A 22,482-nucleotide genomic window follows, 5' to 3' on the forward strand; every position below is an offset into this window, starting at 1 on the left:
GGAACAAACATCCCAAAAAGTCTGCATGACTGCACTATCAAAGCCCACCACTCGGTTCCCATGGTGTCCACTCAGACTTTTGCGGCTTTTTCTCCACTGACGGACACAGAACACGGTCTTGTCCGGAGGCGCTTTAGTGGGATGGCACTGGGAACATCTGTGGCTTAAAGGAAAGAGGACGGGGGAGGGACAGAGGACATAGACCGGAGGCTCACAAACACTTCATTGTACCCGTCCACGGCAGATGGGGAAGGCCAAATATGCAGCGTGCTTCCTGTTGAACCAGCCGGTGAAACTAAATGTAGGATGGAGCATTGAAAGGACAACCCTGACTTTACTGTGAGGGCCAAATGTCACAAAGGCCACTGTGAAATGAAAGAGGATCCAAGTTTAGAACACAAAAGTGATTTATTAAAGACAGAAAAGTCCAATGAAAAGTTTGTCTCATAACTCAAAATATTGCAGTGAAAATCAACCAAAAAAAACACAAAGAAAAATCCACAAAAATACAGATATTAAATTGCAAAAAATCTGAATGTTGTAGCTTTAAATTAGGATGCTGTTATAATGAATGTGAGGGGCATGACTCATGACTCCAGCTTGCATGTTGTAGCTTTTTGCCAGGAGGCTTGACACTTCAAAAAATAATGAATTGTTATTATTTTGAGTTGATGTAAATCATTTGATATGATTTGTGTTAGGGGTTGAAAATATGATAATATAATTTCATGGCAGGCAGTGTTTAAGCATAAGCACATTGATTGAGCACCCTCATATTTTTGGTCAACTTTGACCTGATCAGTATCCTTGCAAAGCAGATGGATACGCCCATTCCCGTGTTTCTCACTGGCAAATCCATCTTGCAAAGCTCCCATCTGAACAGTTTGGGCCTGGTTAGAAAGTGACAGGACCAATCAGCGATGAGGGGCACAGCAGAGTTGTGACATAAGCAAGCAGCAACAAGAAGCTGGTGCAGTTATGGTGCAAGACATTAGCATGGATGTTGCTAAAGTGACATTTTTATCAGGACTTGATGACATTTCTTTGTTAAAAGAAGAACAAAGAACAACAGTGAGTTGTTTTCTTTTCAAAAACGACAAAAGTCGTGTACTGACATGTCTGCAGTCGCCATGGTTCACGTTATGCAGTTCTCTATGGAGTTTATTCCTCAGTAGTGGCGCACCTCGGTTTGCGGCTACGTCACACGTTTTGTTGCTCGGATTGACCCGTAAAGATGTGACAGTCATCCAGTCACCCGGCCTTTTTTTTTTTCAAAGGCCCTGCACTTTCCCAAACGCTGTCAATGGAGGGTTTTCCAGATGGATGTGTGAATCAAATCCATCTGGCGTGTCAGGTTACCTGATCAGTTTATTTTTTAAAACCTGAATGAGAGTGTGAACATAGTTCAGTCTGAAGCTGCTGAGTGTCCACTCATAAAACAAGAGATGCAGAAAGTTTTCTACACTGAGAGCTGCAGTCAGATCTCTGCACACCATGTGTGTATCCTGCCTGTCAGTTTATTTCAAGGTGACATGACAGGTACCCAACGGCTTCTTAAAGCAAAGCCTGATCACTTTGTTCCTGTGGAGGAACTACCTTTGTTTTCTCACCATGCTTTTATTCTGAAAATTTTCCAGAATAGGTCTTCAGCCATTGCATTAACTTCAAAAGATGCTTCATTTTTTTCTACATTAGTGCTGAACTTTACTTTTTTTCTATGTAAATAATTTAGAGACATAGCATCATGATAAATAGACGTGCTAACTTATCTCCTTCTCTGCATCCCTCTGCTGTTTCTCTTCATGCAGCGTTAATTTTTTCACCAGTATATGCCAGAGAAGAACCAGTTTCAATGTAAAACGCACCGTTTTTATAATAGCTGGATTCCATTAACACCTCTGTAAAGGAAAGACAAACAGCCTGTAATATTGAAAATAAGTGTTATTGATATGTATCAATTATATTATATTGAAGCACACAGCTCATCAGCTATTCATTGTAGCCTATATGTTGTGTTTAATCACAGTTTTGGCCTAGTTGGGTTGGGTTGAGTCCTGCTCTGTTATTCACAGGTCCAGGTGGGTCCATGTATTGAATGAGGATAATTACAGGTAGCAGGTCAGATTTCAGTTTTGAGCTCTACAGGTGTGGGCAGATGTGGTTTTGCAAAATTGGACCTGTGCAGGCCTTCTTCAAGCCCCTTGATCAGATTGGTAAAGATGGTGAAGATGGCTTTAGGAAGTTCAATGTCATCACTGCTCTTGACATTGACACCATGATGAGTACGGTCTACGCATGGTCAAGTTTGAGATTCTCATGATGTTAATAACACCCTGGACACTGAGATCATCCCAAAGTCTGACACTGAGGAGGAGACTCACATCCTTATTGAGTATGAAGAATGCAAAAAGAAGAGATACTCTAGGCAGCTACACGGTGCCAGATCCACCCGGCCTGTTTGATGGCCACATCTGACGCATGTATTTGAAACACAAGAACATCATGGAGGTGTCAAATTTAATGAAAAGAGTGCCAAATTTTACATCATTATTCTCTTTTCAAGTAAGAAAATACTATATGGCTGTTGAATAGGGCTGGACAGTTAAATGAAAATTGGATTAAATCTCAATCTGGCCTACTGCAGTTGATGTTTTTTAAAAAAAACTGTTCATCCTTAGTTTAACATCTTATATTGTGCTGGTTGAAAACAGAATGATTTTTTGCATGTGTTCTTTGAAGATGAAGAACCTTTTTTAAATTATTTAGCCCACTATTGAAAGAGCATTGACATGAGTGATGAAGGCATATTTTTGTACATATGTGTATGAAATGTGTGCCAGAACACCTCCAATTCAAAATATTTAAATTAGAATGGTACTTGAAATTTACCTAAGACAATAACTCACTTTAAAAGAGACATTGCACCTCCTGTGATTTGAAGAATCCAGAGGGCCATGTTGTGATTCCTGTAAAATTTTGTTCAGCCCCACCATATAGCCACCTTTTTATCCTGTTACTGGGCTGATTTTAAGTTAGTTTGACATCCTCCTACAATAACTGAATGGCTGACTCCTCTTAGGTTTTATTCTATATTTTCTACTGTAGCTGCATGACATCTGAGACACAACATTTTACCTGCTTTGTGGGCCTAGATTGAGAAAAGCATTAATGATTGGTTCAACTGATAAGTAAATCTGGTGCCTTTTGATTGTTATTGAATAATTGCACACTTTCTAACCCCCTATTACTTTATTCTTCCAAACAATTCACCTAGATAAACCAGATATTTGACCTGACAGCTTTTTTTTATTTTCATGTTTTAGCGCTGTCTTGGCTCATTTCCAATACAGGATACAACTTTATTGCAGCTTGTCTTCATCAATCAGTTATTTTTCTAGTGGGACTGACAAGTCCTCTCAGCTTTGTATGATAGAGTTCCCCCTTTCTTATCTTGATGTTCACTTTTGCAAATGTACTCTAATTTTGCAGCCAGCTTTCCTCAGTAATGCAGTACAGAGTGAGTGTTTGTCAGATGGACGTGGGGCTGGACCTGTGCCTCGAGGCCACTCGCCATTAAAAAAAAAAAATGCACTTAGCGCTGATCTATAAAGGTTATTTATTGTTCTTCACTTCCTGCCATGTTTAATCAATGAAGTGGCTCAGCACGCCGGCAAGAATTCAAAGCTGTTGACACAACCAGACAGGATCGGCTGTATTTTCTGCATGTGTGTGTGTTTTTTTTCTTTTCCTCTCGAGGCGGGAGATGAGAAGCACCTGTAAATCTGTCAGCCTACCTGCCACGAGTTCAAACTGGTGGAATGAAATGAAAAAGACAGAAAGAAGACAGGAAGAGAGGCAAACGAGGGGGGGTAAACACAGATAAATGTTACACACAGGCAGGAGATTGACAGTGCAGAAGACAAAAAGAGAATGTTCAGGGATGAATGAAAGGAAAATAAACTGACAGAGACAAAAGAGCGAACACAGAAGATATTTATGGGAAATGAATGTTCCTTTTATTTACTCTCAGTCATCAGATTTTCCCACAATTTCCACCCCCTTGAACTAAATTACCTCTTTTTCTTTTCTGAAATTCTTCCGTCTTTTGTCTGACCCTTTGTCTCTCACTGTTTTTCATCCAACTTTCTCTCACCACCTTTACTCTTCCTCTCTCATTTGTTCACATCATATTCTCATGTTCTCGTACCCCTTTCTCTCCAGTTCATCGCTCTGTCCTTCCCTCCATGATCCTTCTCCCTCCCTCTATTATCCCCACTATCTCCCTTCTCCCCAAACTTTTTCTCTCTTTCCCTCCCTCTTTCTCTCTTTCCCTCCCTTCATATCTCAGTGACAGAGCTCCTTTGTGTTACTCTGCAGCCTTGTCTCTGCTAATGACGTCTGGCACTTCCGCTGGCCCTGTCAACAGAGACTGTGTGTGTTTGAGCTGAGAGGGCTTGCTGTCTGCACTGCGTTATGGAAAATAACCACTTGTTATACAGCGACTAACACACTGATGAGTTTCTTTGACGATAAAGCTGGTAATTATCTGTAACACAGCTTTTGTACGGTTAACAAGTGCTACTCAAAACTTCTCACTTCTGCTACAAGAATACTAAAAAAACATACATGTGCAATAGTATTCCACTGGATCACAGGTGTCTGCAATAGGACAACTGCATATACTCCATATGGACAAAAGTTTTTCGCATCCTGATCATTACACCAACAGGGACTGCATTCAAACACATGAACTTTGATATGGAGTTTGTTCCCCTTTTGCAGATATAACAGCCTCCACTCTTCATGGAAGAATTTCCACAAGATTTTGCAGTGTTTTTGTGGGAATTCATGCCCATTCATTCTGTACTGGTTTATGAAGTCAGGCACTGATGTTGGATGAGAAGGCACTGCTCAAAATCTCCATTCCAGTTCATCCCTAAGGTGCTTGATGGGGTTGTGGTTAGGAGTCCGGCAGGCCTGTCAGGTTCTTCCACACCAAACTCATCACACCATGTCTTTATAGTCCTTGCTTTGTGGGGCACAGTCATGTTGGAATAGAAAAGGGTCTTCCCCAGACTGTTTCCACAAAGTTGGAAGCGTAGCATTGTCCAAAATGTCTTGGTATGCTGAAGCATTAAGACTGGCCTTCACTGGAGATAAGGGGCCTAGCTCAAACCTTGAAAAAATAGCCCTACACCATTATCCCTCCACCACCAAACTTCTCAGTTGGGACAATGCAGTCAGGCAGGTGATGTTTTCTGGAGTCTAGCAAATCCAGACTTGGTCTTCTGACTGCCAAACAGAGAAGTGGGATTATGCATCTGATCCTTGTCATTGTACGTGGTGATGTGAGGCTTGCATGCAGCTGCTCAGCCATGAAAACACATTCCATGAAGTTCCAGACACACAGTGTCTGTGCTCAAGTTTATGCTAGTAGAAGTTCAGAACTCTTCAGCAGAGCATTGGCGACTTGTATGCACCATGCTCCCATTGACCCCACTCTTTGATTTTATGTGATCCATCGCTTCATGGCTGGGTTGCTGTTGTTCCTAAATGCTTCCACTTGCTAATAATATCTCTATCACTGTGGAATATCCTGCAGGGATAAAATTTCACAAACCATCTTATTGCAAAGGTGGCATCCATCATTGAGATCAGAATGTCCGATCTTGTATCACAAAGTTTGCAAATGCTTTTACTGACTTTGTTTACACAACTTGACTTAACTCATGATAGATGGACTCATATGACAACCACATTCTGGGGTAAATTCTGTCTTGTAACATCACTTTTTGTGTTGACATCACTTACGTATCCTTACGCCTTTTACAGCATGAAATCGTGCAATTACATAATATCACATTAATGTGGGTATTATAAGGTTTAGCATTCTATTTTTCATTGCCAATTAAATTACAGAAGCTCTCAGATGACAAGGATTGATGCAACAGTAATTTAACTAGAAGTGTAACTAGTTAATTTTAGCTGTGAGTTACTAAGTAATGCACCACACGGGTTACTTTTTTATGTAACTACACCAGCACTGATTACGAAAGCAATAGATAATGTAGCTGATGGCAGAGAACAGTTTTTGTTATTCATGTGTAAGCAGCATAAAACAATGAGGTACAGCAAAAGGACAGCAGCTGCCTGTAACAGTTCATGCTTTCTTATGTAGCAGTCTTTGATGCAACATCTAGCTTTTCCATTGCAACATGGCTCTGTAATTGTAGCTACCATTTACAACTGAAAACAACCTCAGCAGTCACATCATCACATGGATAAAAGAACAGCTTAGAGCCTCAGATCTAATGTACACATCATTTATCATAATTTATTTAAAGCCACATGGAGATAGAATTGTTTTCTGATCTCTGGAAAGTTTGTGTCCCATAAAAACTGCAGCGCTCTTCCATCAGCCCACACAGACAGTAGACTAATCTTTCTACTAATGCCGTGCTGTTGCTGCCCTTGTCATTAGATGCTTCATGCTATAAGGCCAATTTACATGGAAAGGGGTGTTTTTTCCCCAAATAACTGCATAATGGCACAGCATCTCTGCACGCAGGTGCAGGTTTGTGGTGATTGGCCAACACCACAATAAGGGGAGCATTAAAGCTGTGCCTTTTGACTTACAATTTTGGACTTTATCCAAACATATTTACACACATATTTATGATTATTTTATGGCACCAGTTTCAAACCAGCACACCCAAGAAGTCATCTAAGAAGTATCAAGGTTAATAGTAGCAATGGTGTGGTATTCAAATCTAGACAGACAGACAGACAGACAGGCGTACATGCCACCAATTATAGTAGTAAGATGTCGCTGGCTTTAAAACACGTTGAAAGATTTGAGGTTGCTTAAATACTTCACTAAATGGTTATTACTTAGGCGTAGTCATTTTAAATTAATGTGGGCATTTCAAGGTGAAAATACTACGTTTTGTATGTAATATGTACAAGCTGTTAAGATATTACAGCGACTTCAATGAAAACTGAATTTTCTTCTTATCTGTCGCACACACTATCGCCTACTGTTTTCAGTGGAAACCTGGGTGGGATTTCCAGTATTTTTAAAGCTCTGCATAGTGTGATCAGAGGCAAAACATTAACAAGCCCAAACAAGGTGACATATTTGCTAACTCTGTGTTCATGAGAGCCGCTTAATTTTGGAGCGATGGAGTGTTTCATGATGCCTTGTTTTGAGTTGCAGTTCAGTCGAACGTCATTGGCAGCAGAGCTCAGTTTTTCTGCCAAAGGCCTTTCTTTTAGGAGAAATTGTGTTAATGAAAGAACCTGCTATCAGAGTGTCAGTGAAACTATTCAAAAGTTCCCTGCAAGCATCCCAACAGCTGGATGAGTTCATCTTTACGTAATGCAGTAATTATTAGTGATGAATGGGAAAAGACTGGGGCATGTGTTGGACTGAGCTTCTTAGAACAGGGAGTTGCTCTCTGAAACATATTTATATCTTGAAGGCAATTATTTGTTTGAACTCCTCACAGTTGTTTTGTTCATTTCTTAACTGTATTTACCACCTGTCTTCATCTATTCATCCATACATCCATCATTTACATGAAATTCATCACTTTGCACTGTGACATAAACCCTTACCCTCCATCATCCACCCTTCCATTCAGTCATCCATCAATCTCTTTTAGTCCTGTCCACTCATCTGTCTGTTTCTTCAGCTCCTCAGGCTCAAGCGGTGTAGGAGACCGGGTCCTGGCCCAGCTCCTGACAGAGATGGACGGCATCGAGCAGCTCCGGGACGTCACTGTGCTGGCCGCCACCAACCGGCCCGACATGATCGATAAGGTAAACAGACGCCAGCTCTCTTGTCTTCATCTCTTTTTCCTCCTCTTTGGTCCCTGATTGATAAGGTTCAGGGGATGTTGTGGGTTTGTCCCGCCTGTCTCCTGCCTTCCCTCCCTTCCTCTGTTGTACATGATTGATAAGGTTAAAGGTGGTCTGCTCCTGTCTGTCTTCCAAAACTCTCTCTCTTTAGACCCTGTTATGTTGCTTTTGTGCAGAGATCAAATGGCTGTTTATCATCCTCAACCGCAAAGGGAAATAGCTTGAAAACACACATGGACTACACATTTACAGAAGCTTCCTTCTTTGGGCACATCAGATTGATTGTAAACCTGACTGATTCTGTTTTTATTTAGAAAAATGCAGAATGTCGAAGCCACTGTAGGGACTTAAATACTGGTGAAATTGTCTGTTCCTGCTATCACAACTGCTTTGGATTCTTTAGAGTCTTGTTTTGCTTCCCATTGCAAAATTAGCCATATTTCTCTTTTTACTTAGCTTTGGTGGGCTTCTTAACAGTACTTCAAATCCAATCCCAGTTCTGAATGAAGCAAGAAGACATGGTTGAAAACAGGGTTATTATTTGTGCCCAAACCATATAGATATTAAGATGACATCAACTTGGAGCTTTGTAGTAATACCGAGACTGTCCTAACTTTATTTGGTTGTCACTGTGAAGGCCTCCACAGAGAAAACAAAACACTCTACTCTGAGGCAAACTAGCTTACAGTGACTTCAATATCCATGGGGAGATTTGACCATAAATCTGTAGTAACAGTCACTTTCTGAACACACTGTAAGTGCTCAGTTCTGCTGCTCTTTCCTCGCACACCTGTCGCACACCTATTACACTACTGTAGCTATATTGCTAGCAATGATTGCGGCTTTTACTACATGAGCTCGCTGAAGCCATCTCTTTCTCAAATCTAAAAAAATTATCTCCATCTCTAAAGAAGTTTTCTCCATAGATGTGAGACTTTCAGATAACTCTGGAGTTCTGAATTTTCTGAATTGACAATTTAGTAATCTATGACATTGTTTTCCCAAAACCATGACTATGAGGTGGGCCGGCCTGTTACTGCAACAACATTCATCAGTGACATGGCTGTCAGTAAAGTTGTTCTGATTCTGATACCAGTATCGAAAATACATTTGATACTGCTTAAAAAGCAGGTATTGGTATTGGCGAGTACACGAGTTTGTGCACAATCCGATACCGTTAGGTTTAGCTTCATATTTTGCTTCGTTTAACCATGCTAACTATTAGCGCTATAAAGCGGAAATCTATCATTCTTTGCTACCGGAAAACACTGCATGCATGGCGCTACAGTTTTAGAGTAGCAAAGAATAAGCAAAAGACCCACTGCAGCAGCAAAGAATGGCATCTGCGTGAGTTTTTCTCTGAATGTAATTGTTAAAATGCATTTCAGACTAGCGCTGTCATCCACAACAAGATGTGACATAGTTTATACAAAGTTAAATAACTTAAACCCTTGCCTCTTGTTTTTCTTCTTGAAGCTAGCCATTGTGCTTTCCCATTGGTGCTATTAATGCCTTTGAATCTCTTGTGGCAGAATTTTTAGGTAGTCTGGAACTCGTGTGACTTTTGGGGACTTTAACTATTAGATCCACACCAGTAAACACGACATTGGACGTCTTTTTTATCCATTTTAATCGAATTACAACTGTTAATTACTGCTAGCTCTAATGCTAACGCGAATGCTAAACGCCATATTGTGTACTCTTTGTGAGGGTCTGTCAGCCAGTTGCAGGCTGTTCTATAATCATGCAGCCTGGATAGAGCATAATATAGAGAGAGCCTGTGATGCAGCCCCCTGTATTATTGTTACTTTAATATTTGGGAGTAAAACTCAATAATCAGCAGAAAAACAACTCTAGGGTCACAGAGATGCTGCACATTATTTTTCTCTTTATTGAGTCAAATATAGGTCTAAAATAATATGCTACTCTGCACAATTAGTCCAGAAAGTTCACACTGGTATCAGGTCAGTATTCGGTATTGGCCCACACCTTGGTATCAGAATCATATCCGTAAGGGAAAAAGGTATTGGCACATCCCTAGCTGTCAGTATAAAAACATTGCTACCATCCTCCTACCATCCAGTGATGCCATTTACAAAAAGGCCAATCAGAGACTGTCCTTCTAGAGAAATTTGAGTGGATTTAACGCAGATTTACCTTTATTGAGTCCATTTTAACTTTTAAACTTGTGAATAATCTGTCTCTTTAGTACCCTCAGCATGGTTAACAAAAACAGACTACGAAATATTTTTAAATTTGCAGAAAGATTGTTGGCTTTGACTTGAAAGCCCTCGGCTTAGACTTCTGCCGTCAGAGAGGAGGTGTACTTATGCCAGGAGGGCCAAATCTAACAAATATCTGAAGTCATTTGTTCCATCAGCTGTTGGGTTTTTAGATAAGCTGCAGCCACTGCTGCCATCACACTGGTACTGTTGGAGTAAAATATCACTACCAGTTTATCATGATGAAATCCATGGGAGTTATGCACAACGTGCATGTATTTATGTATTTTATGATGAGTGTGGCTTGTGTGAACGTCTGTTGCAAACAGCATTACCCCTCAACAATAAAGTCTGAAACAAAAATGGACTTAACCTGTGCATGCCTCCCAAGTATGTTTACTGTTGAAAAAGAAGTGTACATTTTCTGACCTTTTATGAATTTCCTCTTTTATGTGTGTGCAATCACAATCTGAGATCAGTAAACAGGCAGAAGAATCACACTCACTGTTTCTGGATTGTACAAATTGCGAGTCATGTCTATTATATCAATCAAAGATGCAGAGAGGGCCGATGTTAACTTGTCTCTAAAGATACACAGATTGTTATGTGTAAATATGAACCTTATGCAGTCAACACACAATCTTACCTTTCACTAAGGCTTATTCTAGGGCTGTTCCACTGTCAAACTGTGATTAATATTTTGTCAGTTTTTCAAGCCTTTAAGTTAATAACTATATCACTGAGAAATTCATAATGTAAAGCAGTGAGCTGGTTTGATTTGGAACTTCATGCCAGTTATGTTGTTCATTGCATTGATTGATAAAATTAAACAAGGGGAGAATTTGAAAAAAAAAAAAAAAACATACAAAAACACCTACCAAAGTTTTTAGGATCCAGTTACAAGCTGTTGGCATTATTTAGACTCAAGCCAAGACAGTGAAAACTGAGATTTAAAATAAGCGTAATTCTTAAACTTATATCTTTTTCTTTTCCAGGAAAATCTAAGCAAATAAAAAAAAATACTACTATAAGCCTTTTTCCTCTGCCGCTCATCATTTTCTGGTTTCCACCCTTTTATCTTCATCTCTTCGTCTTCCCGTAGACTAAAGCTTTCTTTGGTCTCTTATCCACCCATCTCTGTCCTAATGAAATTTCCTGAGTGCTGATCAAAGACCAAGTCTGTGCCTTGTCAAAAAGGACACAGGAAGGGAAAATGTCGTGGTGCTTCTTAAGCTCCTGCTCAGAATGTCTGCTCCTTGTTTTCTTTTTTATTTTCCCCCTTAATTCACTTTGAATATGCTGTTTTATGTGGTTTTATTTTTATTAAGCTGATCCATTAATGAAAATATCCTAATGTCATCTAAACTTATGAAACAGTGCTTCATTAATGCATTTGTAAAGCATTAGTAACCCTAACCCTTACTGTTGCAGCATTTAAGCAAAAATCAAGCACTATAGCTGGCACATGAATTAGGGGTGCAGGTGGTGCACCTTAGCCCTAAATCTCTTCAGTGCCTGTGTGGACAGGATCATGGGGTGGGTTACAGGGAGTCTTGGAGACTGTAGATGTCCTTGTGGGGGCTCTTAACTTGCTGAGTGAGGAGGCTGAATCATCGGGAATGTGCTGAAACAAAGATCCAGGCATTCAGGAACACTTTAGATGCTGCCATCGAATCTGCGTCTGTCAATGTTATGAATTTGGAAGTTGTGGAGCAGTTCACCTACCTTGGCAGTGTAACTCATCAATCTCCTGACTGCAAAGCTAAGATCAAATTGGCCTTCCATGTAAAATGATGGGTTTGCTGGGCAAGGCGGTCTGGCACTCACAGTATCTGAGCATGCAGGGGAAAGCCCCAGTCTTTTGGTCCTTGATCCTCCTGGTCTTACTATACTCTTGTGAGGCTTGTGGACTGCTTTGTGAGTGCTTCTTCTTGGCTATTGTTGGGCATCGTTGGCAAGACCATGCATCTAATGCTAATGTGCTCAGAAAAGCAGGGATGTGAAGGGTCAGCTGCTGGATACGGGAGTGGCAGCTGTATTTCTATGGGCACCTGGTACGCTTTCCCAGGCCTGATCTAGCTCACCACATACCAGGTGGACCAGACATCAGGGAAGACTGCTAGTATTGTAGAGGGGGTCAGCTTGGAACATACCTGGAGAAATGGGGCATGGACCTGGCTCAGGCCTGGATGATGGCTATTAGGACGCAGGGCCAAGGTTGACATGGTGAAGTGCCGAACTGACATATGTTCCTATATCTGACATGTAAATTAGTCGTCAATGCTGAATTAACTATTCAATAATGCCTTGTTGATGTTTAATAGTGTGTCGTTTTCAAAAAGTGTTTACTAAAATGCCTAGTCATTTATTTTGAAGGACATATTTTCCTTGGAAAAGTTGAAGCTCAGTGCTATTCTTTAGGTACACCATCTTTATATTCATGCAAAATTATCCTCTTTCTTGCAGTATCTTCATTGATTTATAGCTGTAGTAATAATGCATGGTCATTCAAATTCACACTGCACACCTAGACATACCTTGCTATACCATTTGGAAACAACTGAATTGGACAAACAGATGCTCTATAATATACTTTTTTGCAGCATACATTTCAGCCATATCAGCCATGCTCCCAGTTGTTAAATAAGGCAACTGCTGAAGCAAATGCAAATCTTTTTACACATGGTAATATTCATTTTTACACCAAATTAGGGTTGTTCCGATTTTGATACCAGTATGATATGTTTGATGTGGGTGCAAATAGGTGAATTCATCAGCCAGACTTAATCCCTGGATTTTACATCACATTACAGTTTGTCCATGTATATGTGTTTCTGTAAAGCGTCCTTGGGTTTCTTCAGGCGCTATATAAATTCAAGATATTATTATTATTATTATTACATCTTTTTCCCATAGCATTTTCTGTCTGGTGCTGTTAAAGAGAAGTTAATCTGTGCTGTCTCTTAACCCTTACTCTCTCTCTATTTTTGTTAACTTTAGTTTTTGTTGGGCTGTTTTGCCTTTATTTAGAAAGGAGCTGAGGAGAGAAAGGAACTGTAAAAAGAGAGAGTGGAGAGAAGACATGCATCAAACAGCACCGAGACCAGGAATTGATCCTGCCACCAATGCAGATGGCAGGACTTTCACCTCTGTTTATGGGCTCCTGCCTCTACCCACTGAGCTAAATCAGTGCCCCCCCCCCCCCCTTTTTTTTTCTTTTTTTTCTTTATTTTTTTACCTTTTTACTTTATTGTATTGTTTTCTTTTAATTTAGTCACATTCAGACTGCAAAGCACAAAAATGTAGCTTTTCATATGGAAGCTACTGGAAAAATAAAAAAAATTTAATTGTGCTATGTTTTTTCACTTACAGCTGACCTTAATATTAATATATATTTTTTTAACCCTTTGAATGCTAGTTTTTGTTATGAGGCCACCATGTTTTTCAATGAAAAAAACCCCACAGAAAAATGAATTATTTTCAGTATACTACTTGCAAAGCATATTTTTTGGTGTTGAATTTTTACAGTCTGGGGTATGTCAGTGAGTATCAGCACAATTGATTTTTAAGCATTGTTATTTTTTGCATGTTTAGCATTTTTTGTCCCTTTGCCAAATGTGGTCAAAATGATGCCCTCTGGTGGAGAGTATTAAAATGATCAATTCCCAGGCCAAAGCCCAGATTGACACCCAGATATAAGAAAATGCATGTATTATGCTTTAATGGAAGTGAGGTCAAAAATTGCAGTTTTATTGGGTTTCAATGGTGCATTTTTTGCACTTAAAAGCTTGAGTGTAACGCTTGCTTGTAAACAGTGTATTTTAGACTCACTGACGGAGCTGAGTTGGAAATAAGAAGATCAAATAAAAATACACAATCTTGCCATTTACATGAACACAGCCAAAATGATCAAATAACAAAGAATGAGAAGTGCGTAAAATGCACACAACTTTCCCTACAGATGAGGCAATGAACAAAAACATGTGTTTTGATGACTGGGTTTTTCTATTCACAGATAAAATCTGCTTTCTTTGTAAGGATAAGATTTGCTCTTTAAAAAAGTATTTTTCCTAGAAAAAGGAAGGGTTATAATCAAGGCGTTGATCCGTTCAATAGGATGCATGTAAATGCATGTAGTAGACTATAAAAATCAGTGCAAAGCAATTTGTGTAGTAACAGATGTTCCCATTTTATTCAGCGTCATGCATGCATTCATTTGCTCTTCAGATATTTTTACAAGTATTTTATTTTTTGCATAAAATTCACATATCTCAGCTTCAGAAAAATCAAGAGGTGGCGATTCACAGTTTTTTTTGTATCTGCTCATCCAACAACCTCTCAGCACTTATAGATGCTCCTTGAAAGATCCTCCACATAAAGGTTCGGGCACACAATCCACCCCTGCCCCATTTCAAGCCCACTTGTGGAGAGCTGATGTATCACTGTGGTTGAGGAATGACAGCAACTTCCTCTGCCTGTGCAACTGGTTGTCGTCTCACTTCAAACTCCATTAGCAGTGTGTGTCTGAAGGAGTGAAGGATGCATTAATAAGAATGAGAGAGAGAGAGACAGAAACTCTAACAGTAGGTAGGGGGTCAAGCCCCTTGGTGGACAGATGGGAAACCCCAGGCGTCCTTCCACAAGCTGGCCGCCCTCTCAGGAAGTGGTCTCCCGGGCAGCTGAGAAATCAGATTACCTCCTCCTGCCAGCACCCCCCCAGCAGTGTGAATGTGTGGGTTTAGCAAGGTTCAAGTCATTTGAATAGAGAAACTATGACATACATTTGGAAAGGAAGCTGCCAAATGGACAGACAGGCACCCCACTTTCTCACCCGCAACCCCCCTCTGGTTTTAGCACCCAAGCCGCCTTCACCACCACAGGCGTGGACTGTCGGTTCACACCGGAGATGGGCCAGCATTTCCATACCAATGGCAGGATATGATGGGACAAATGAAGATTAATGGGACGCTCGGGTGTCAATGAAGTCATTGTGGACTGTAGCAGAAGAGGCTCCTGGGGGCCTCAGCTGTTTGACGGACAGAGTGGGAGGCGAGAGGGAGGGAGAGGAGAAAGTGGCGTTTACTTTGGTTTGAAAGGAGCAGGCCTGATGTCTGCCTTTCAACTGCTGTGACTAGTTCAGTTTGACTTCTTATCACTTTTAAGGACAGTCATTTTAGCAGAATATCCAAGGAGCTTGAACTACAGACTAAAGCCTAAGAAACTGTCCAGTACTGGGAGCCTGTAACTTCTCTTTTGTGTCACTGAAGTTAGCCAATATAGCATCAAAGTTTCATATTCTGGTTTCATGACATCCCTAATGCATGAATGTGTCTGTCTGGCAGTGGATCAGATCCTTCTGTTTAGTCTGGAGTTGTGAATAACCAGTATTTCATTCATCATTGTTATACACATGTGAGAGGAAGTCGTGGAACTTTGTGTTAAACTCGTTTTGTAAAGCTATGATTCAGCAGCGTTAGTCACATTTATAATACTCTGTTGTCGCATATTGAATTATGTTCGTCACTGTTGTTATATAAAGGCTAGTGGAAGTTGAAGGACTTTGTATGTGTGAAAAGGAACAGGATGTCTTGCTTTTATAACACAGACGTCAGTGTTATTTTGAGCCCAGTGGACATGTTGGTTGATGGTTATTATTGTGCTTTCTTGTGCCTATGAAGATAGTGTTATCAGTTTGTGTTTTACCAAATGCAACAATAAAAAACTGCAATAGCAATGATATGAAAAATTTAGAAAATATATCATGTGGTTATTCAGAATGTTGTGCCCAATCATCAGAATACAGTGCAGTATCAAACCTGAGCAAAATTGGTTCAAACAAGAACAGGTTTAAGACTTAAATAAAATAGAAGAAGCCACATGTTGTTTTTCTTTTTTGTTTAAAAAAAATATCTTTGGTGCTTTTTGCTTTTAATTGGATAGGACAGTTGAAGAAAGACAGGAAAGATTGGGGAAGATATGTACCAAACACTTTCCAAGACCAGGAATCAATCCAGACCAGACTACAAGGGGTCTGCTCTACCAACTGAGATAAACCAGCACCCGAGTTGTATTATTTTAGTTATTTTGGTGCAAATAAAGCCAACTTAAAAACCTTTATTTTCATATGTTCCCCAAAAATGCAACACCAAAATGATGGACAACAGTGTCCAAAGATGCAAAACTATCTGTTAAAGATGTTCTGGGCAAGTTTCTTTCAAATTTGGTTAAACTCAAACTGTGATTGTGTTAAGTTGACTAGTCTGAAGTTAAGACAGAACTGAGAAAACAGTCACAATTGAGCAAAATTCACTTCAAAAGGTTCACAGTTCACATGCAGGTAAACATTTAGCGCTTCCTGACATCAGCCATACTTGGAGGTTAATCTCAAACTGCCTGATCTGAATGTGGTCACTCAATGCTTCATTCAAGTGATACTATCAAAGTCCAGATCTTGAGTCAAGGGGACAGCTGGACTTTATTGAGAATCTTGGGTCACCTGAGAGTCGCTGGTAAAGTTGTTGGCTAAGCTTCACCTTGGCGTGTCCTCATGGGACTCTTCAGGTTTGGTAGGGCTGCATGATACTTGGTACTGTGATCCAGTGTGAAAGCGTTGTTTGCATTGCTGTTGAAAGAATCCAGGGCTGCACTGTATGTAGTGGATAAGAAGTGTCTTTGTGAACTGCCTCTGATCAAAGATTTTTCCAGTATGACATAGATGGCCTCCTTAACACCTCAAACAGGTGATCTTCTCTGGCCAGTATCCTAAGTGAACGGGTCCTGACCCGACATGCATCTATGGCTGTGTTGGGCCATGCGTTTGTGCAAGGGTCTTTGATATAAAAAATCCTTGCATTACTCTCTGCATTTGATGGCTATCTACTAGTGTCTACCAGAGTCTCCTAGTATCTAAATTATCTGTGTCAGATTATACTACCATCGTAATATAATCTGACACAAATTACATACAAGTTTTCTCAGTTTTGTTTGTTTAAGATACTAGACCCTCTGCTCTTACAGATGTTTTCAATGCTATCTTCTAACTGTGCTTGTTTACATCCAGATAGAAGAGCCTAATAACAGTGGGACAGAAGCCATACTGGATCAACAGTGACTATTAGCATCTACATTAAGGTTATGAAAGAGCAGTTGACTGGGGACGCTGGCTTGAATGAAAAAACATACGAAAATGTTTAACGAACTACATTTCAGTAATCCAAATCCAAGCAATGTGATCTGTCTAATTTTAGTCCAAGAAGTGTGTTACACTGCATGGGATGAACTAAACTTTAGATGGAAATCTTAATTCACATGACATAAAACCGAACATAGTCTGAATTACTTGTAAAGAGTTCTGCAAAAGAGTTAAGCAAAAGTTTATATCTCTGGCGTCAGGCTAAAACCTCATATTTCCAAAATCACCACTTTTCTAGAAATGGAAAAACAATGAAATAATTCAAATAATTTAACATTGAATAGTCATAGTCAGCATTATTTTATTGCTGTAACATCTGTTAAAACCCACTCACAGATGTAAAGAGTGACCAACAGCACTGATTTATGAAAACAAATTAAAATCATGAAAAATGGAGATACAAGGTTTTGGCATAGTGCCAGCAATGTGTTGAGTGTCTTATATAAAGGATGGGCACATATTGCAGTTGGCATTTTGACTCGCTTAAACTAATATGTAATAGTTTTGATCAGGGAGGGCCTACAAGCCTAACCATGCAAAGCAGTTGGATTTGCCAGGCTGTATGTCAGCTATCGGGCAAACCCATCTAAGCTCCAATCTACGACATTTGTGCCCAACCAAAAATGGTTTGGACCAATCAGCATCATTTTAGGACAATGATGGGTAAGCTATCGGGGGGTGTTTAGTTGAACTGAGAGCCAGTAGCAGTGGTTGCAAATGGTATAGCAATTAGCACAGATTTACCCACTTGTAGCCACTGAAGAAGACTTCAGGAATTTACAAGTTGAAACAAGGTAACCTAAAGTGCTACTTGTGTGTCATGAAAATCTTCTGAACCACTGAGTCATGTGAGTAAGGAGCCTTGCTGCCACATTGCCCTCTAATCCAATGTAAAAACAAAAGTGAATAATAACACCGATAGCATCACACAGGGACTGTGTGATTTCTCCCTATTTTGATCTAGAAAATGGGGACAAAGTTGTCAAGAGGCTGTGTCAGGTTACACTTGCATATCAACAAAATGTTGAGTGATGATATCCAGTACAGGTATGTGGATGTTGACCTTTAAAGGTGAGTGAAGATTTGTGGTGCTAGCACTGCTAACATTAGTCACATTCAGAGAACTGACTTTGTACTATTATGGTATCAAATTGGTTTACCAAATGTGTTTTCTTGACTTTAAACCATTCAACTAAACACAATTTTAATTTATACTTGATTGCATGTGAAACCATTCAATTCGGAACATCACTGTCTTAAATTACTTTTAACATCCAACAAGAGAGTTATATAAATATTTAAGATTTCTTTTAGACTTTTTAGAAGTTTGATTTGTTATTTTTGACAAGAAATTTGACAAATATGCTCGCTAAGGTTCACATTTATCATTGTAACTTTGGTTACTCACTTAAATCAGTATCAATGACTCCTATATTGGGAGTTTGGCTTGAAGTGCACATCCAAATTTGGGTAATACAAAGTCTTAATCACATTTACACACTGCCCCTTTTTAGCTCTAGAGCAGCGTCTCCAATATTTTCTCAAACTGTGTGAAGTACACTGTAAAATGCAACATCCATTTTACTCATAAACATTGGGTTGAAATTACTCAGTTCTTTGTAACGTGTTCTAAATACTTATTATAAAGAAGTTACTTGTAATTCTTGGCCATAACAGCTAAAGGGCTCAATTTACTTTAGTTTACTAGGTTTAAACAAATTAAGTAAGAGAGGGGGTCAAATTAAGTTGTGTTAACTTAAAAAAACAAAATAGCTATTTCAACTCTATTTTTATGAGCTGATAGAACTCATTTCAGTTTTAAGTGAACAGTACTCAAACAATTTATGTATTTTTTGTTATAACTCATATTGTTTGAGTTATCGCAAATCTGAAGTTTTCCCAGAACGCCTTTGGGCACTTAACCTTTATGCACTCTGTTTGCTGCAGCTGTCTTGGCCAGGACACTTTTGAAAAAGAGATTTTTAATCTCAGTGAGGTTTTCTCCTGGGTAAAAAAGGTGAAGTAAGATAAATAAATAAAATGCACCACGAGTGAAGTTGCTGTCTCAATTAAAGACATCCCGCCCATAGGGGGTAATGTTACTGTTATTAGCAACAGTGAATGTTGTATGGCACACTGACATTAATGAAGTGGGTCACCCACAGCCATTGTTGCAAACGGTGGCACAAGATAGTCCACCTTAGGCATAATGATAGTTTAAAAACTTTTACAGAGAGTGCTAGCTGATGTTCTAAGGTAATCAGTTATCTAAGATATTTTGAGTGCTATGAACTTATCAGTGTGTACAGTGCACTAAAAATATTAAGTATTGCACACTCAAAGTAGATGATTTAGCCTAAGTCCTTCAAACTTAAATTAACATTTGAATCTCAGTTTTGAGAACTTAAAATAATTGATTTTAAAGAAGTAGTGAGTACTTAAAAAGTTCAAGTAGAACAAGTACTACACACTAAAAACAAACACGTTTTTTTAACTCACAAAAGTCAAGAGTAGTTTACTTTTTATTTTGAGGCAACAAATGTCCATATTTTTTAAAGTAAGCTCAACTAATTTTGTCTTACAGTGTAGTAGCAAGAATTGTAAAACATACAGTGGCTAGTCTAAGTAGCTTCTCACTTCCTTCTGCATGATGGCATGACACCAGCCAACCCCCCATCTCCTACTGCCCCCCTCCACCTTAAAAAGAAAACGTCCTACACTTCCTCTTCCTTTGTATTGCACCAATCACCCAGGCCCACCTCTGACCTGCCATGACCGGGCTGTGGTGATTGATTAGCACCACCAGGAATATTTACCCAGCCCACTCAGTAGGAAGAACTCCCTGTCACTGTGTTTGTCAAGCAGCTGTCCATCTAACTGATTGTACACACAAACACACACTCAACAGACATGTCCGCTTTTTCCATTCATAATTAGAGTTAAACCACATTTTCCATTTCAGTTTGTTAGTATTTCAGATCCATTGGTGGTTTATTCCTCAGGAAAGATAGAATTGTTGGTTTGTTGTTTCACTGAATGGACTATTTGTTTATCCTAATGTCTCTGCTATCAGGAGGCAGGAGTGCTTACAGTGGGGAAGATTACTAGCAGATGGGTCTTTGTTTGGGACCAGCAGTTCCCAACTGGGCTCTTATCAGAGCCAGGGTGAAAACAAAACAGAGGCAGTAGAATAAAAAATGAAAGGTCTGCATCTCTGTCAGTGTTCTCTCTGGGTTTCATTTGGAGGGCACATTTCAAGAACTGATTTCATAATATGCCAGAGGCTGTCCCATTTCCCAGACTGACAGATTTTTCCTACTTTTCCTCAGCCACCAGAGAGTTTTCAACTAAAACATTTAAACTGAAGGCTGTCTTCCTGCTCCCTGCTTTGAAATTTTAACTGAATTTTACCCCTTGCATGCAAGACACTTTAAAACAGGGATGTCCACATTTTTGCACTAAGGGCCACATACACAAAAATGTATGCATGATGTTCCTCTTTGATATACCTCACCTTTACTGTAAACTTGCAAAGCAGAAGGATTGACCAGACTTTCATCAGGCAAATCTGTCTTGCCAAGCTTCAATTTGCAAAGTTTGTGCAAAACCAAAAACAAGTTCTTACCAATCAGCATCATCTGAGGAGAACAAAGTGGTAGCTACAGGTGGGGTGAAGTTGCACTGGAAGCTGACAGCAATGGTTGCAGCTATGTGGTAATTAGCTTGGATGTAGCTACAGTACAGCAACAGTTTATCAGAACTGGACCACATTTCTTTATGAAATAAAGAGAAAAGATACACACTGAAAGCTTTTTATCTTCGTCATACATTCTTTTTGCTGTTCTCCCAATCTGCTTAGGCATGAGTTTGCGATTGTTCAGGAGGGCGGGGGTTGAGTTGTACTGTAAGCCATTGTATACATTGGCTGCCACCAGGGTAGCCATTAGCTTGGATGAAGCTGCAGAAAAGCAGCACTTTTATCAGACCACAGTTTTTACTAAAACCAGAGCGACAAGTTGCACCAAAAGCGTCTCTTGGCAAAGAAGATGTTTAGCATGGCTCCTAATAGACTTCAGCATGAATTTTAGCCTCCAATAAACTCCACCATTCGAACTCTACAGCAGCGCTAATCTGTACAGCTTGTTAGGATTAAAGCTGCGCATGTCTCCTCTGATTTGCCCCGTCACACAGAACATTCATCGAATCACCTTTGAAGGATTTTTTCTTGCTCTTCCCAAAAGCTTTTAATGGGAGATTTTCCACATCAGTGTGGGTATTGTGTGAGCTGGTGTTCCACGATGAGGGCTGTAGAGTTGACTGGAAATTGCACAGTGTACTCCTGGCTTTACCGGAGCTACCAGACTGTTTCATACATCCATGCAATGGATATATGAAACGTATCGGTGGGTCAGGTTATCTTTACTGTACTGATGTCAACCGATATTCATTATGCTGTGAATCAAGATATTATTTTGGTTGCCACCATGTTTATTATTTACATCATTGCCTCAATTCAATCATGAAAGATAGCCTGTCAATGAGTTTTCATCTTCAAAATGTTTGTTTACAGAAAGGCAAAAAGCTTCATGTGTGAATGAGGGCCATATATAATTTTATTTTTAGAATTTGCTGTAGGGCCGCTGACTGTGTTTGGCCCTTAGGCCATGGTTTTTACTAGGGCTGAAGGATTTGGGAAAATAATCTAATTGCACTTTTTTTTCCACCAATATTGCGATCACAATTTGACATGTTATTATTCCTTAAGTTCCTCATCTTGGTATTTTCCAACAAACACAAGCAATAAATCATTTTATGTTACAATTAACACAATATTAGATTGAAAAGGGCTGAACTATTTAGAAAAGGAAAAAAAAAAAAAAAAAAATATATATATATATATATATATATATATATATATATGTAACTGTGATGATTCTGACTCACATTGCAAATTGGATAATTTTTGTGTCATTCTCTATTTAATAAGAAAAAAAGTCCACAAATAAATATAGAAGGATTTTTTGTAGGCACTTGAATGAATTCATGATATGTAATTCATTACATCTCTGCTGAAAAAAAAAGTTTTACATTAATATTTTGACACAGATCTCAGGTTAGAGAAATAATGCACCTTCTGCAATTTGAAAATTGCAGCAGGTCATATTGCAATTTAATCTGATTTTCTATTAATTGCCCAGCCCTAGTTTG

The 22,482-nt window shown here is 39.4% G+C and overlaps 1 protein-coding gene across 2 annotated transcripts in view; it reads left to right on the forward strand.

Annotated features, from left to right (window-relative positions):
* spata5 (spermatogenesis associated 5) overlaps positions 1-22,482 on the forward strand; it is a 222,940-nt gene that overhangs the window by 60,771 nt on the left and 139,687 nt on the right. For both annotated transcript variants that reach the window (XM_041796946.1, XM_041796947.1), the window contains exon 15: positions 7,695-7,821. In XM_041796946.1, the coding sequence (XP_041652880.1) occupies positions 7,695-7,821 (127 nt within the window). The remainder of the gene's footprint in view (positions 1-7,694; positions 7,822-22,482) is intronic.

The sequence above is a fragment of the Cheilinus undulatus genome, linkage group 10 (genome assembly GCF_018320785.1).
Source record: "Cheilinus undulatus linkage group 10, ASM1832078v1, whole genome shotgun sequence".
In the NCBI taxonomy this organism is placed as follows: domain Eukaryota; kingdom Metazoa; phylum Chordata; class Actinopteri; order Labriformes; family Labridae; genus Cheilinus; species Cheilinus undulatus.